The sequence below is a fragment of the Equus asinus genome, chromosome 8, assembly GCF_041296235.1.
Source record: "Equus asinus isolate D_3611 breed Donkey chromosome 8, EquAss-T2T_v2, whole genome shotgun sequence".
Lineage (NCBI taxonomy): Eukaryota > Metazoa > Chordata > Mammalia > Perissodactyla > Equidae > Equus > Equus asinus.
The window spans coordinates 93,440,101-93,457,555 of record NC_091797.1 but is presented as its reverse complement, the minus strand read 5'-3'; the positions used below and the strand labels follow the sequence as shown (position 1 = coordinate 93,457,555).

The 17,455-nt window shown below is 49.8% G+C and overlaps 1 protein-coding gene across 3 annotated transcripts in view; it reads right to left on the bottom strand.

Moving 5' to 3' along the window:
• The window catches only part of LIMK2 (LIM domain kinase 2), a 54,936-nt gene that overhangs the window by 18,779 nt on the left and 18,702 nt on the right, over positions 1–17,455 (bottom strand). Inside the window, exon 1 of one of the 3 annotated variants that reach the window (XM_014834481.3) lies at positions 6,287–6,733. The exons of the other annotated variants lie outside the window; for them this stretch is intronic. Coding sequence (XP_014689967.1) covers positions 6,287–6,339 — 53 coding nt within the window. The 5' untranslated portion in view covers positions 6,340–6,733. Of the gene's footprint in view, positions 1–6,286; positions 6,734–17,455 lie in introns of those variants that run through there. 3 annotated transcript variants of the gene reach the window in all.

Sequence of the window (17,455 nt, the reverse complement as noted above, 5' to 3'; positions counted from 1 at the left end):
AATTCCCCATGGATGCTTAACAGACTGATGGCTTCTGCCATGAGCCATTCCCATCCTACAGCATTTCCTACTTGTCCTATGCATGCTGAACTTTAGGGTCTTGAGAGCTGGGTAGAGCATGAAGACTGTGAAGTGCCTGAGGCGGCACAGTGAGAACCATGAATTACAGGGGGTGGAGGGGAAGATCCCATTTTGGGCAAGCAGCCCCAACTCCTCTCAACGTAAAAGACATGCTGGATGAGCTCTGAATTGGGAAGAGAGAGACCCGGGGTTCAAGTTCGTGGGAGCTACGTGCCCTTTCCCTCTCTAGGTTCAGTTTCCCCACCAGTAAAATGAGGGGATTATACTATACACCAGAACCCCTCAATTCTGTGCATATCTTTGTTTTTCCCTGGATGATCCAAGGTTCATATCTTAGCACCACCACTACCACCTAAGTGATCTTGAGCCAGCTACTTCACGTCTCCTCTGTGAAATGGCAACATCACCACCTGCCTTCGGGGTAGCAGTGAGGACTAAGCGCAGTTCTGAATGTCTGGAAGGTGCCTAGCAGAGGGCCAGCACTAGGAGCAGGGGCTTCCTTCTCGCCTCTCACCTTCTCACTTAAAGCTCCTGGGTACCTGTGTTTCTCCTTCACTAGACTGTGAGCTCCCTGAAGACAGGAACAGTGTCCCATTTACTCTCGGGAGACTCAGCACCTAGCAAAGGGCAAGGTGGAGTAAGCCCTTAGCAAATGTTTCCAAACTGAAAATGGTGGGAGCGGCAAGAACCAGCAGTCCAGGTGGAAGCACAAGGGTTCCATGGCTCAAGGTCACTAGGTCCTGCCCTTCTGTCTGCCATGGAGAAAAGTTGGTACAGACGTATTTGTACCCAACTGCAGGCCTGGGCCCTGTTACACCCTCGCAATGGTATGTGTGCCGCAGGGCACAAGAGCACCAGAACACGTCCTCCTTTCCATTGCCAATATCCTGCTTTTGTTTGCTGTGAGTAGCCTAGCTAGGCCCAGGAGAGGGGGTAGGGAGAAAAGCGAGTGCAGGCCTGCAGGAGAGCCACGCCAGCCTCCTGGGAAGACACCTGGCTTGAGAGCAACATTACCAATGCACATATCTGTGGAAGGAATGCCTCTGAAGGGCATGGCCAGCTACACTGCCGAAGTCGGCTGCCACAGGTGTCTCTGAAGAGCAGGAAGGTGAACAACTGATAGGAAAACTGGCGGGGGTCCCCAAGCTGTTTTGCCATAGAACACAAATGGTTCTTACGCCACTGGAGAAGTTGCATGGCAGAGTCCTAGTTTAGATATTAATAACAGCTACTGTTACCTGTTACTTGAATGCCAACCATCTTCTGGGCATGAGGTGCCTCGCATCTGCAATCTCTAATCCTGACCACACCCTGCAACGTGACAGGATGATCTCTATTTTATAGACTAGAAGACTGAAAAGCAGAGTCAAATCCCTTCTGCAAAGTCGCTAAATACATACATGATGGAGCTGGAATCCCAACCTATGAGTACTTGGCTATGAAGCCATTTCCACTGTCCATCGCCCGAGTGATGCAACACATCTACTAAGCTGGGCCTCGGGATTCGCATTTGTGAGAATAAGGAGGCTGGAGCCCCAAGAGCTCAAGTCCCCTGGAGAGTTAACACTCCGTGAGGCTTCTCCTTGGCATAATGATTGGCATAATCAAGGTATCTTCTCCTTCATTTAATCCACAGCGTTCTACTCCCCAGCAGTCTCTGCCCTTTTAAGAAAAGAATCCGAAACCACCTCTGGAAATGTAAAGTGCTACTCAAAAAAATAAATAAATAAAAAATCCCACCTCAGATTCTCAGAGGCCATGGCCACAATATGTTCTTTCCAAGCCAAGGCTTTTTTCCAGCTTTCAATTTTTGGAAGTTTCCAATGAAAGTGAGAATCTGCCCTGGCTGCAGGCTCAAGGGCACCCAGCTTGGAGGTGGTGGAGCCTCAAACCCAGGGCTGCAGCATCAGTCACCACACTCTTCTGAGCAGCCAGAGATCACTGAGAGGCCCACATACATTGAAGGCAACCTCCAACACTCATCTTCCAAAGCACTCCAGAGGGCTTGGGTAGCTACAAAGTGAACGGAACCCTGGCATTTAGTTCAGTGGGCAGCTCAGAGCCAAACAGACTTTTTGAGTCAGCAGGGAACAGAGGTTTAAAAAAAGATAATCAGTTGAGATTCTCACAAATAACTCTTTTAAGACCCAGATCCATACTCCTTCTTTGCCATTTAATATCTGCATCACCTAAAGCCAGCTACTTCATGGCTGTGAGCCTCAGTTTCCTCATTTGTATACTGGTGATGATAAAATCTCATGGGGTTTTGAGAATTACATATGTACAAAGGCCTAGCATGATGCTTGGCTCACAGCAGGTGCCCAGTAAGTATTCATTTCTCTCCCTTTCCTCTTCAGTTTGAGGACACCAAGGGTGAAAGGAGACAGACCCCTTTCCCTCCTATGACCAAGCAATATGGATCTGCTTATCAGTGCAGAACCAAATTTCTGTGAGGAGAGAAGGTCCTAAAATGAATTATTTATCTAATCAATTAGAAATCAACTGATTACAATCAATCTCTATCAATTAGGAAATAGTTACTGTGCATCTAGGATGTGTAAGACCAAACAGGCAAGGCGCTTGCTGTTGGAGAGGAGCCAAGTGAGACAAGATAGAGGTGCAGCCCTCACTCACACGCAAATTCTTCAAACCAAATGTTTATAGGTAAATTTTCAACCTTAATGTTACGGGAACCAAAGAGTCACTATTAATAGTAGATTTGCACATGTTAAACAAGCCCTCCCACATCCTAGTAAAGGCCTAGTTGGATGCTCATCGTTAGCCTTTTTTTTTTTTTACAAGATTGGCACCTGAGCTAAGAACTGTTGCGAATCTTTTTTTCTTTCTGCTTTTTCTCCCCAAATCCCCCCAAAACATAGTTGTATATTTTAGATATGGGTCCTTCTAGTTGTGGCACGTGGGACCCACCTCAGCATGACCTGATGAGCGGTGCCATGTCTGTGCCCTGGATCCTAACCGGCGAAACTCTGGGCCGCAGAAGCAGAGTGCGTGAACTTAACCACTTGGCCAGGGGGCCGGCCCCTCATCGTTAGCCTTCCACATGAGCAGACAGACAGCTGGGGCGAAGATTCTTCCAGCCCCTTGCCTGTGAGCTTTGACTGGGCTGAACGGGAGGATGGGCAAGCTTCTCTGCCTCAGCCTGAGAGTGCCATGACTGGGGATGCCAACTCTCCTCGAGGGCCCAGAAGGCAAATATAACAGGGGCCTAGAGACTCTGGTCCATCTGAGTCCAGTTTGCTATCACCACAGATCCCTTTACTATTCCTCCTTCCTGCAGACCCTGTAGATTGAAACAGGCTATCAATTAAGCTGTAATTATTATGGAATATGTTGTTATCCTGTTTAAAAAAATTAACCAAACATATAACAAGCCTCTGATCAGCAAGAAATAAGTGTTACCAGAGTGCGTTGATTCAGTTCCAACCAAAAGCCGGGAAGCCTGTAGTTTCAAGTAATTTGTGCAGTCATACTGCAGTTAAGGGTAGAAGCTCTGTTATTTGGAAAAAATGGAAAAGAGCTGTGTGTCTCTGAGGAGCGACAGCAGTTGAGGAGTTGGGAACCATTCACCTGATCCAAGTCCTTCATTTTTCAGATGAGGAGAAAAAGAGTCCCAGAGGACTTGAGGCAGCTGCCAAATGTTACTGCTGAGCCAGGCAGGGTTAAGAATAATTTTTCCCTTTAAACATGGGTTGCTTTAGAATACAAAGATGCACTTGTTTTCTTCAAGAGACAATGCGTAAACCAAACCGATTAAATCAATGTTGGGCGTTAAGGGAAATTCTATAAAAAGAAAGATTTAATTTACCTCTTTTATAAATTCCAATTTGAAGTGTTTTCTTACTTGGGAGCACTCCTGTAATTGCATCTCACCCCTCACACTAGTGGCACTGGCAGAGGAAGACAGTGCACTCTGCTGAGCATGGCCTGTCAGGCAGGGGTGTACAGGGCACAAAAATTACATTCTTCATTCCTGCTCCCTCTTCCCTCCCTTGCGTGCTGTCACGCCTGATCATGTCCCCGTGGAATCTGGTTGCGTCACTTTCTTGCAACCACAGCCCCAGAAGTCCTGCGGACTCTGTACTTCCCCAGAGGCGTGAGGTCAAGGACTTAATTTGTTCTACAGAATTTGGCAAAGGTCTTATTCAGGAGCCCAGGAAGTCCAGCCCCTCTGCTCTGTAGAAGAAACTAAGGCCCAGGAAGGGGACAGGCACCTGGTCAGAGAGCAGCCCTGGAAGATGCCCTGTAATAAAGGAGGGGGCTAATCGTATAAGCAGCTTTCTGACCAGGCAGTGACAGTGATGACTGATTAGACTGATACCTGGGAGAGCAGAGGGTCTGGGTGGTCCCTCCTGTGGGGCACAGAGCCCAGTGTGCTGGCTATCTCTTCAGAAGTGGTTTCAGGAATGTGGCCTCCCATTTGGGGGAGGGTCTATAGTGACTCAGTCAGTCAGTACCCCTCTGACTTCAGCTGGGCAAACAGAGCTGGTGATGGGGAGGGGTTGTCAGGGTCCCCCGAGGGGCTGGGGCAGAACAAGACAAAGGACAGGCAGCTCTGGGCAGCAATGGTGGCCAAGCCCTCAAAAGTCCAGGCTGAGAGTTCATTATCAGCTCTACTTCTTGAGAAATTGTATCCTGCCCCCAAAGATTAAAAGGGGCACAGCATGCCTGACTCCTAAGGGAATAACCCCTCCCCCAAGATGCCTTTCCAGGATTAAGAGTAAGAGGGATTAATGAGGCTCTGGCCTAAACTGGTGGCTACTTCAAACACTTGGCATCTTGACTCCACGTGGTAAAACCTGCCTCCTAAACTCAAGATCAATTTCCGAAGGCTCTTCAGAAAAGAATCTCTGCCATCCCTTCGACATGCCAGGCAAACTATGGGGGCCCTTTTTCTGCTCTCTCTCTGCTAGGAGAGGAAAGCAAACCTGAGAACACCCCTGGGGGAGGTGCGGGCAGAGGGAGGTTCAGCTTCCTGAAGGATGAGAAACTGGGAAGACGGAAAAGCCTGGCCACAGTGACCCCACATGAGAACTGTTGCCTCATCTGTAAAGTGGGTATACGTAATATCTTCAGGCTGTTGACAGATCAAAGGATAAAGTGCCTAGCAGGATGCCTGGTAGTGTCAGCACTGAGGACCAGTTCCCTTTGCCCTCCTCCAAATCCAGAGGCTTCCCACCACTCTACCAGGGTCCAGTAATTCCGTGAAACCACATAGTGTTCTGCTTTTCTGCCCAGGGCACAGCCACTTGACTAGTATCCCAGCAGCGAGGTTTGGGCATGGGGTTGGGTTGGGAAAGCCAGAAGGGAGAAGTTGACTGGGACCACTGGTGAGGGGGAGGCAGCCCTTGGAACAGGCTGCTCCCAAAGAATGAAAACAAGCCCCACCCCAGCCAGGAATGGCTCCATTCAGAAGGGACCCTGAGGGCTAGAAACCCCCTGGGGAGTTTCTGTTGGAGATGGGGCGGGGCAGAGAGCAAAGAAAGGCAGGTCAGAGGTAGAAAGTTTCCATATCTCTCTGAGAAGGCCCACAGAAAAGAGGCCCCCCTGGCTGCTTGGGGGCTGGAACACTCCAAAGGAATTGCCCCGGTCTCAGCAGCACTTGCCCAGGCCTTTCCCTAGCAACTGTACTCACCTGGGAGCTCAGAAGCCCTTACGTGCTTGCCATTAAGAGAACAAACGTTTACAGAGCACCTACTGTGTACTACCAGGTTGCCCACACCCAGACCTTGCCAGCTTCCACGCTGTTTGGCAAAACCTGCCCATCCTGCTTGTTGGGGCAAATTCCTGGGCAGGCGGCACAGCCTGCAGGTAAGACATGTGAGAGCTAGAAGAACAGCACCCTATTTGTGCTCTTCCCCCCGGAAGCAGTAAGACCAAGAGTAGGCAGCGTCAGCGGCATCTTTTGGAGGCTCTTCCAGGTGTGCCTGGGAAGGAAGGAGAGCCAGAGTTCCCCAGGAGCTTCCTTCTGGGCATATCCCTCACCTCACCATTACCAGAACATGGTAGGGAACCCTCGCCAGGCCAGTTCTGCTTGGGAACAGATTCTCCTGGCTTCTGCTTGACAGAACTGATGGCCAAAGGACAAATGAAATCTGAGAAGCCGATTCAGGGAGGCCTCTGCCCTCCCCTCAGGACCAGGGGCCAGAAGAGGAGATGGGGAGGGGGGACTCAGAGCCCAACTCACCGAAAGGGGTCTCTGGAGGTGAAGTAAGCCGGGACGGACAAGTAACTCCCCATCTTCTTCCCACACCAGATAAACAAGCTCAGCTGCAAACCCGTCTGGGAGTGCCTCAGGCTGGCTGCAGACGGCCACCATGACAGGCCCAAGGCTCTCGGCACCTCTGGCTGCGGGCCGGCTGCCCAGCGCTCACCTCTCCCTCTGGAGCAGCCGGAGGGGCATGAGGATTCCGGGCCACTTGCCCCCTGGCAGATTCCCGCAGGGGCTCATGGCTGGAATGGCTCCTCCCCAGTTCTCGGAAGCTCCGGCGGCCCCTCGGGACTCCGGGAGAACCACCTCTCTGCGGAGGCTACACACACACAGGCATTCTTGGGCAGGGACCGGTGACTAGCTAAGAAAGAAGCGCTGCTGTCAAGTTAGCCTTCTTCTCCAGTCCCACCCCTGATGAGGGAGGGAGGGAGGAAGAGGAGGGGCTCCTCGCGGAACCGAGGTGTGTGGTTGGAGCAGCTATTAGGAAACAGACCTTGCAGGCAAGGGGTGGAGCTGGGCTGGAGGGAGGCCCCAGGCAGGCGCCGCAGACAATAACCAGGACTGGCTGAGCGTCCATCCCTGAGCTCAGGGAAGGGCTGGGCAGGAGAGAGGCTGAGCTTATCTGTCCCCAAGTGTCCCCAGCCTGAGGAGCTGCGTAAAGGACAGTAACTCATCTTGGAGGTGAAGGAAAGCACAGGATACCAGCTCTGGGCCAAGCCATGCCCCCAGAAAGCGGTGGTGTGTGTGTGTGGGGGGGGGGGAGCGTGGTTTGGTGTCTCTCTGGAAGGAGAGGCAGGTCCAGAGAGTCGCCTTCTGGGCTCTCTGCTCTGGGCTGGCATCTACTTGGTCCTGGTGCTAGAGTCCCCATTCGTCCCTCCCCTGGCCTGGCCCAGGGACAGCCCCAAGAGCTGGCCAATGGGGGCTGCTACTCCACTTCTGGGCAGAGCTGTGCTGCGGATGAGGAAACAAGGCCCAGTATTAACTGACACCTGATGTTTCTCCCTGTGGCAAGCACTGTGTAGGCACCCTTTTATTTCCCCGCCGAGATGGGAATTATCTCCACTTTAAAAACAAGGAAAGTGAGGTAGAGAGTTATCAGGTAACTCACCCAAGGCCAAAAAACTAGTCAGTGACAGGGCTGCGATTTTAATGACGGCCCATGTTGACTTAGAGCTGGGGCTCTCAGCCCCTTAGCTTCACTGGGCCTCTTCAAAGGGAGACACCTCCCTCAAAGCCCTTCTGCAGGTAGGAGAGAGCACAGGGACTGGAGCGCAAGTCACCCATCCCTCTCTGTCATCCATCTGCCTCAGTGGGCAATGGTACTTATTCTGCTGTGTTCATGGTAACCAGGCTTCTCAAACTGAAAAACGGGGCATGATGGACAAGGCCCAGCGTGCCTGTGGGGATGATGGGCCTAGGTATCTGGAGTGGGGGCCTGCCTGAAGAGCCCCAGCTGTGCGGATGGCCAAACCAGAGCCCAGCACTGGGAAAGCCCCTTATCCCCCATGAAAAGGGGAAAAGCAAGGCTGCTGGAGAAGACTGGGGCGTGTCCAGACCTAACTGTTGGACTCAGGGGAGTGACACCAGCTCTCTCCCACCAGGCACATACTCCTCTCCACTGGAAAGAGCCACAAGTCACCCTGCAACTGCTGTCTCTCATTGCGAACTGTGACAGCAAAGTCTGTGGTGAAGGTGGTGGCTGGGTTAAAAGGGAGCCTTTTCTCATTCCGCTGCTTCTTGGGCACAGGGACAACAACGAATGTGATGAGAGATTGGGTTTGCACCCTGTTATAAGCTACCATTTACTGAGCAGTGAATATGTTTCAGGCCTGTGTTATTAAGTGCTCTGCATCTGTTATTTACTATACCTTTTTTTTTTTGAGGAAGATTAGCTCTGTGCTAACATCTGCTGCCAATCCTCCTCTTTTTGCTGAGGAAGACTGGCCCTGAGCTAACATCCATGCCCATCTTCTTCTACTTTATATGTGGGACGCCTGCCACAGCATGACTTGCCAAGCAGTGCCATGCCCGCACCGAGGATCTGAACCAGCAACCCCAGGCTGCCGAAGCGGAATGTGCGTACTTAACCACTGCGCCACCAGGCTGGCCCCTCTTATCTACTATACTTAAATTGCCAATGTATGAGGTAGATGTTATCATCCCCATTTAACACATGAGAAAACTGAGGTTCTGAAGGGTTATGTCACTAGCCTGAAGACACAGCTGGTAAGTGGCAGAGACGGGTTCTAAACCGCATATGATTCTAGAGCAGGAGTCAGGACACTTTTCCTGTAAAGGGCCAGAAAGCAAATATTTTAGGCTTTGCAGCCATTTAGACTTTGTCATAGCTATCAACTCTGTCACTGCAGTGCGAAAGAGGCTATATATAAAAAGTAAACAAATGGACATGGCTGTGTTCCAATGAAACTTTATTTACGGACACAGAAATTTGAATTTCATGTCCCACGAAATATTCTTTTGCTTCCCCCCACAACCATTTAAAAATGTAAAAATCACACAGACTGTACAAAAACAGACAGTGTGGGCTACAGTTTGCCAACTCTGCTCTAGAGCAATGCATTCAAACACTCTGTTTACTGCCTCTAATAGTGAAGACCAGCTTTTGGCATATGGGCAGAACTCAGCCACGTCTATCTACTGCCACAGAGACAACACACTCCAGCCCCAGAGGCAGCCAGTGGGGAGCGGGCACTGGACGAGCGCTCCCCCCACACCAAGCACTGCTCACAGCACTTACGTGTATGAATAAATTTTAATCCACACTGTCAGTAGTGCTGTGATTTCTGCCTTTTCACAGAGGAAGAAATCAAGGTACAGAGAGGTTAAATCACTTGCCTGAGGTCACCCAGCTGCATGAGAGAGAAGTGAAGCCAAGATTCGAACCCAGGCTGCCTATTAATGAGCTCTACCATTGCTATGCTGGAGCCCAGCCTGGGCCCAGAGCCAGACTGTCTGGGTTTGAATGCGACAATGCACTGCACGTAAGCCCTTGGCACAGAGTCTGGAACACATTAAGGGCTGATAAATGTTAGCTGCTAATATCATTAAGACTATTGTTACTACCACTAAGGGCTAGCTATGTGGCCTTCAGCAAGTCGCTGCCTCTGTCTGGGCCTTGGTTAGGTCTCTAAACAGCTTCCAGCTTCAACATTTTGCAGCCCATGAGGTTGCAGAGGACTCCTTGTTTTCCTTGGATCTCAAGTTGAGTTTAAACCCCTTGAGCTGGCCCTGAGATCAGGATCCTAGCCTGGGGGCCACACAAGAGCCACAGAAGAGGTGGGGCAGGGTGTGAGGGGGGAATGACACACGGGATACTGAAAGGCCTGCCCAGCTGGAGAGTGGGAGCTCTCTTTCTCCCAGCGACAGAGCCAACTATTTCTCACCAAAAATCTATTATGTTCCCCTGTAATTCGATCAGGCAAGAAGGGGGCCCCAAGTTAAGTCTGGAACTAGAAAATTATCTTCTAATTGCACCCTCTGATTTCCATCTGATGAACAGAGTGCGGGTGGAAGAAAATGCAAGCCACAAAGAGACTGGGGCCAGGGAGCCCGTGAGCATAACTCCTCCTGACATTTCACACAGCTCCGCCGTTCCAGCGGCGGCGGGTGCAGTGAGTCGGTGTCTAGGAATGTGAGCAGGAGGCTGCAGGCATTCTCCATTCCCCCCACTCCCCTTCAAAAGGACTCAGTGGGTGGGTGGGTTGGTGTGTGGGGAACTAGTAAGAGGACTTCTCAATGCCACGAAAACTGCCTCCTCCTGGCAGAGGGGCAGCCGTCTCCCCATGTCCTGAGCTGAAGTGGACGCCCCTCCTCGGTGGAATCCACTTGACCCTCATAAATCCAGACTTCAGGAGGAACCACTGAAGGATTGATCACCAGATGCGATAAGCCGCTGGCCGCTCAGACCCAAGCGCGTGGTTCCTCAGGGCCAACTTCAAAGGGCCCAAACCACCCAGAACTGGGAGGTGAAAGGTCACACTGGAGGATATACTTCCCCCGCCCGCCCTTGGATACTGCTCTTCTAGGTCCCCAGAACAGCTGGCAGAGGGTTCAGCAGTTACAGCTGCCAGAGGCAACTGCAGGGATCTTTGGGCTGGCAGTTACGGACAGGATAAAATGGCAGGAGAAGTGCTAATCTCCTGCACATTTCACAAGTTGGAAACCTGGCGGGGAGCCGAGCAAACCGACTCCTCGGAACCAGCTGAGCCACAGGGCTTCAAGGCGTCTGTGAGAGGCTAGGGACAACAGCCTTCAAGGTCAGCAGGCCCAAGAGAGAGGCCTGGGGAGGAGCGGTGAAGGACTGAATCACCCACCCTCTCCTCGAGAGAAGGCGCTGGTCAGACAAACTGAAGTCTAAGGAACTGTGTTCGTGTGGGGCCCTCTACGGGCCGGGAGGACTCCAAACACAAAAGGAAACTTCAGGGGACTCTGCAGCTTCTGAAACCTTGAAAGGTGGGCACTGCCATCCCCATTTCCTGATCAGTTCTCCTGCCTCTGCTGCTGTTCTCTTCCAACTCGCTTTCCACACATCTACAGCAATCACCTTTCTTTTTTCCTTTTTTTTGAGGAAGATTAAGCCCTGAGCTAACATCTGCTGCCAATCCTCCTCTTTTTGCTGAGGAAGACTGGCGCTGAGCTAACATCTGTGCCCATCTTCCTCTATTTTATATGTGGGACGCCTACTACAGCATGGCTTGCCACGCAGGGCCATGTCTGCACCTGGGATCTGAACCAGCGAACCCCAGGCTGCCAAAGCAGAACATGCGCACTTAAGCACTGCACCACCGGGCGGGCCTCCAATCATCTTTCTAAAACAGCAGTCCTAGGGCCAGCCCAGCGACAGAGTGGTTAAGTTCACACGCTCTGCTTTGGCAGCCCAGGGTTTCGCCAGTTCGAATCCTGGGCGTGGACATGGCACCGCTCATCAGGCCATGCTGAGGCGGTGTCCCACATGCCACAACTAGAAGGGCCTACAACTAAAAATACACAACTATGTACCAGGGGTGCTTAGGGAGAAAAAGGAAAAATAAAATCTTTAAAAAAATAAAACAGGAGTCCTAGAAATTCCACTATGAGAAACTGTGCCTAGAGAAATACGCCAAGACATGTATCCAGCATCCTAGGAACAGACTACGTGTCCATCAAAAGGGGTGGGCTAAATACTATAACGCATCCACATAACAGAATACTATGCAGCTCTTAAAAATAATGAGGTAGATCCATGTCCTGAAACAGAAATTGTCCTGGGTAAGGTGTTACATGAAAAGGCCAAGTATCAGAGAAAGTGTACAGTATAATCCCATTGTTTAAAAAGTTGATGTGCATAATCCTTAGAGACCACCTAGAAGACTCCACTACATGGTTATGAGTCTCTCCTTTACAGCAGTGAGACAAGAAGCAGGGATAAAACAGCATCCATGTTCTACCATTTTGATATTGTTTACCTTTCTTCTTACACTTAAGCGCTGCTTTTTATTTTTTATTTTTTGGTGAGAAAGATTGGCCCCGAGCTAACATCAGTTGCCAATCTTCCTCTTTTTGCTCGAGGAAGATTGGTGCTAAGCTAACATCTGTGCCAATCTTCCTCTATTTTGTATATAGGATGCTACCACAGCATGGCTGGATGAGCGGTGTGTAGGTCCGCATGTCGGGTCTGAACCTGCAAACCCCAGGCCGCTGAAGCAGAGCACACGAATTTAACCACCCACCATGCCACTGGGCAGGCCCCAAGTGCTGCTTTTTAAAATGATAAATGGAGGGGGCCGGCCCGGTGGCGCAGCAGTTAAGTTCACACGTTCCACTTCTCAGTGGCCCGGAGTTCACCGGTGTGGATATGGCACCGCTTGGCAAGCCATGCTGTGGTAGGCATCCCACATATAAAGTAGAGGAAGATGGGCACAGATGTTAGCTCAGGGCCAGTCTTCCTCAGCAAAAAGAGGAGGATTGGCAGTAGTTAGCTCAGGGTTAATCTTCCTCAAAATAAATAAATAAATAAAATTTTAAAAAAGAGTCTAAAAAATAAAATGATAAATGGATAACAACAAAAAGAAGTCCCATAAAGCAAAAACCTCCTCACTCTTTTTTCCTAGTGCTCTTGTCCAGAGGCAAATCCACCCTACGTGCACAGCACTCAGGACCGCTGGCGCTGTCTCTTTAGCTTTTCCACCAGGGTCACCACTGTGGCCCCCTCCTGCCCCACTCCGCTTCCTGGCCTGGCCATGCAGGCTCTCCCCGGCAGTCCCCAAGCCTTTGCTCTCTTAGCTCCTCTGCAGCCTCCCACATCTCCAGCTGGTGGCTGTCGTCTCCTTTTTCCAGGCCCAACTCCAACAGAGCACTCAATCTTCTCTGGAAAGGATTTCCGTGACAGGTCCCCAAGCACATCACCACAGGAAGCGCTCTGAGCCTGTATCTGTCTACCTCCAATCAAACTACATGGAGCCCACACCAGGCCCACAGCTAGCAATTCAGTTTACAAAGGGCTTTTATGCTCATCATCTAGTTTAGTCCCTGCAACAACCCTGCGAGGAGCACCTCCAGCACAGACAGGGCAAGGGAGGCCTGGAGATGGCAGGTAATTCATCCAAGGTACTGCTGGGAAGGGCAGCGCTGAGAGGAAAAGCTGGGTTTGCTGACCTCAAACCCCACGCCCTTTCCTCACCACGAGCCTTACCAAGGTGTTCAGGAATCCCGCCTCTCCAACACAGGGCCCAAAACTGCGGCGTACGTTGAACTCCGGCGTCTGATTTTTCTAGATTTCCTGCCCACATTCCTGCTGTCAGGATACCATGAAAGAGTTTACCAAATGCCTTGTGGAAATCAAGAGAGGGTCTCATGACTGGCAATCCAGTGAAAACACAAAGTCAAGTCTAAGTCACAACTAATTCACTCCTGCCGAATCCTAGCGATCAGCTCCTTTTCTAAGCGTGCAGTGTCCACCTATTCCATCATCTACAAAATTCCACAGAATTCCATCAGAATTTGTCCACAAAATTCCCTCAAGAGTTCTGTGAAGGAGTCAAGTCAAAAAGACTATGAATTTACTTTTTCCAGGATCGCTTTTTCTTCCTTTTTGAAAACTCAGCCAGTTAGCCATCTCCATTTTCATTTCACTAAGAGATCCCCAGTGCCCGGTATATGGTAGGTATGGAACAAATAATCATTATACTTAGGGTGTTGCCCTCATTCTCTACGGTTTCTCAAAAGTTACTAACAGTGGTTCTGTTACTGTGCTAGAAAGGTTTTTTTCTTTTTCTTTAGTTGGGAAACACATTTTTCTGGTCTGAAAATCTAAATGCATTTCATGTGACTGGGTACCCTCACACATCTTGGGCTTCCTGTCCTCCCTTCCTAATTTCAAGTTCACGAGCTGTACAGTAAGGAACTGGACTAAATCCTTACGCTTCTATCTTGATTTCCACAATAGTCGATTAAGGTGGATACCAAGGATTGTCTTTTACCTGGTGTTTGTTAACATGACACCAGGAAACAGAGGTCGTGGACACTTAGCTCTCACTCTGCAAAACACTGACCGAGTTCCACAAGCCAGGTGCTGAGGTGGGCTTGCTCCCGTTTGCTCCCATTGAATTCTCATAACTCCGTGAGGTGGGGCTGTCATCTCCTTACGGATGAGGAACTGAAGCTCACAGAGAAGGCTGTAGTCCAAAGTCACAGGTCTAGGAATTGGCAGAGCTGGGGTTTAAGCCAAGTCTTTGGATTCCAGGTCTGAGACACTAAAGTTGCCTCAAGTAACTCCTTTACACTTGCTATTTGATTTATGGGGGTGCTTCTGAAAGCGTGGTTGAAAGAGCAGCAGCATCGGACTTCTCCAGGCAGAAAATGAAGATGCCTGGCCCTACCCCAGGCCTACATACGAAGAATCGCTGAGACGGGGCCCCATAATCTGCATTCTTCAATAAGCCCCCATGTTTCTGATGCACACTGAAGGCTGCAACCACTGCTTCACGCTTTCCTACATGCGCGTCCACTAGATTGCATTCTACCCTCACGCTAACCCTGAGAGGCAGGCAGGGCAGATCCCTACTGTTCCCTTGCTACAAATGAGGAAATGACTGTAAGACAGGTTGTTCATCTTCTTATTCTGGATGCAGCTTAATAATAAATGTTTGCCGGTTGATATTTTGTCAAGCCTTGGCTCGCTGGGGACTTTCACCTTCCTGGTACTGTTCTTATTCACTTGTAACCCCACAGTAGCTGCCTCTCTCTTTTCCTCAGTGACGCTGGAGTGGTGCTCAGGGTATGGTGGGAAAAGGTGACTCTAGAATTCAGGGTCATCTCATGAAAAGGCCACCTTGGTAACTGAAACAAGTTAAAAAACCCCACAAAGAACACAAGGGCATAAGCCAATTTCAGAACCAGCTTGTGCTGCTGCCAGCGTCAGTGCTACTGAAGGGAGTGGAGCGGAGCAGTCTCTGATCTAATCAGGATCACTACAGGGCAGCCTCAGGAAGGCATGACCAGGAGACGACTGACATGCAGAAGAAAACTACCCTAATTCAAATCTGGCGTGAGGAACTTGGAGGCTTTTCCCTGTAACGGTGAGGAGTGTGGAGAAAGAGAATTTGTTAGCACCCCTCCAGCAGTGCCCAGGGGAGGAGAGACTGGCCCTTGGCGTAAAAAATACAAGGAAAATTAGTACCGTGGGCTGCCGCAAGGCAGAAGGCATGCCATCCCTTGAGGCCTTGGCTTTGATGGTTTTAGACTTTAGAATAACATTTACACACAGAGGTCTTGTTCCAGGCCCCGACTTCAAAACAAAAGTGCTTGCCTGGGAGAATACTGCAGAGCAGACATGGTGATGGTGCATTTTGGACACTTACCCAAGAGTCCAAAAAGAAAGGTGGTCATTGGACAAAAATATCATCCATTCAACAAACACTGAATACCAACTCTGTTCCAGGCACTCTGCTAAGCTCTGGGACACAAAGACGAACTATATATGGCTCCAGACTTGGAGAATTTCATACTCCAGAAGTGATGTTAGATGTGTAAACAAATACTGATAAGGCTCTAACTGAGGTACGAGGAGAATAACAGCGAGGGAGAAAATTGTCCTCTGATTGGTAGGGAGGGTGAAGGTGGACTTGGGGAGGCTCCTCCACAGAGGACGGGATGTAGTGGCTGAATCTAACTGGCTGATTGCCGGGCAGACAAGAGCATTCCAGCCTGAAGGAGCAACATGTGCAAATGCTCAGAGGCATAACAGTTACAGTTACTGTAAATGGCAAGGAGGAATACAGTATGGTCCCTAAGCTGCAGTGCAGGACACATGTGAGGAGTGATCAGGGAGGAGGCTGGGACAGTGGAAGAGAGCAGGCGCAGATCACGATCACCAAGCACCAAGTCTGCCAGGTGAGAGTCACCCATAGGCTGTGAACAGTTATCAGAGGTATTTAAATAAGCAGAGGTTCCCAACGAATAGAATGTAAAGCCTGAAACACCAAAGACAGTGTCAGTCTTTAGTTGCCGGTTTGTCTCCCTGAATGGGCATTTATGCCTCAAGTCTATAGGTGGCTGCATGTACGTCCACGTGGAGTCCCTGGCTAACTAGTGTTCACTAACAGCAGACTATGGCTTCGTCCTCAGCCCACATCTCTACCGAGCTGGTCATTTTAACAGCTGAGATTTGCCTGTATTGGCTGTAAGCAAAGAGGAACGGGGTCACAGCCTCTTGTAGACAGACAATCATCCATTGTTGCTCTGTGATACTAACATTAGAAAATTGAGTGTCTGACATTCAGTGTCAAATGCTTTGTTCACACAGATATTCTTCTTCTGGCTGCGCCGGGGGAAAAAGTGCTCTGGACACCTTAATTAATCTCTGGGTAATGCCAGGAGAAGAGCCCCGGCCTGGCAGAGAAGACCTAAAATTTGAACTGCCTAACAACAAACTTGCCGTGTGATCTGATGGAAGCCATTAAACCTCTCTGGGCTTCAATTTCTTCCTCAGCAGAAGGAAGATGTTGGGTGAGCAAAAAACTCCACACCAGTAGGTCAATGCTGCAGGGAGCAATGAGGAAGGGGTTGTGGTCAGAGAAAGGTAGGCTGGCTGACCACCCAGACACTGCTCCAAGGCTGGCATCACCTTGGTGAATGATGCTAATTTGGGCCTTGTTTTTGGCCTTTTAGGTCCAGAAACAGGACTTCATAGTACACAGAGAGGTGCAGACATTCTGTGATGATCTATCCTAACAATTTATCAACCCCACTGTCCATTTATGAATTGACACTTGAAATTGGAACACCCACAGCCCCTAAACAGGTGCTGCCTCCCGACTCTTCCTGTTATCAAGAGTCCCAGGAAGCTGAATTAGGCATCAGAAGGTTGCTCTGTGAGAACGGATAAAAAGGGACATAAGCGGCCATGGAGAGAAATTTCATTCTGTCGGTGGTGAGCCGGCCAAACCAGCCCTGCCTACAACAAAGAACGCCCTTCTAGGGACCAAATCCAGACCCAGTATCTTTATCTGGACACACTGCTAGTTTTGCCTCTCTGACTTCTCACTTTCTGTTTCACTGCTGACCACTCATTATTATATTGGTTTTTAAACTAATTTTTTTTTTTTAAAAAAGACTGGTACCTGAGCTAACATCTGTTGCGAATCTTCCTTTTTTTTTTTCCTTTTCTTTCTCCCCGAAGTCCCCCAGTACATCGTTGTACATTGTAGCTATAGGCCCTCTGGTTGTGCTATGTGGGACGTCGCCTCTACACGGCCCGATGAGCAGTGCCATGTCTGTGCCCAGCATCTGAATCAGCGGAACCCTGGGTCACGAAAGCGGAGTGCACGAACCTAAGCACTCAGCCACAGGGCTAGCCCCTAAACTAATTTTTAATTGAAAAAAATCATTACTTCTTTAGATATGTAATGATCACCAATTCACATATTACTCAGCCCTGGAAGACATTTGCCTCCTTAGTAGCTAACACAAACGGCTAACACATGAGTGCTCACTCTGCGAGGCCCTGTTCCCACCCAGTGCTGCACATGACTTCACTTGTTTACCCCTCACGATAACACACTGAGGTTGGCAGTAGGTCAGTACCTCCATTTTATAGATGACGAAATGAAGCACAGAAAGGGTAAGTAACTTGTCCAAGTTGCACAG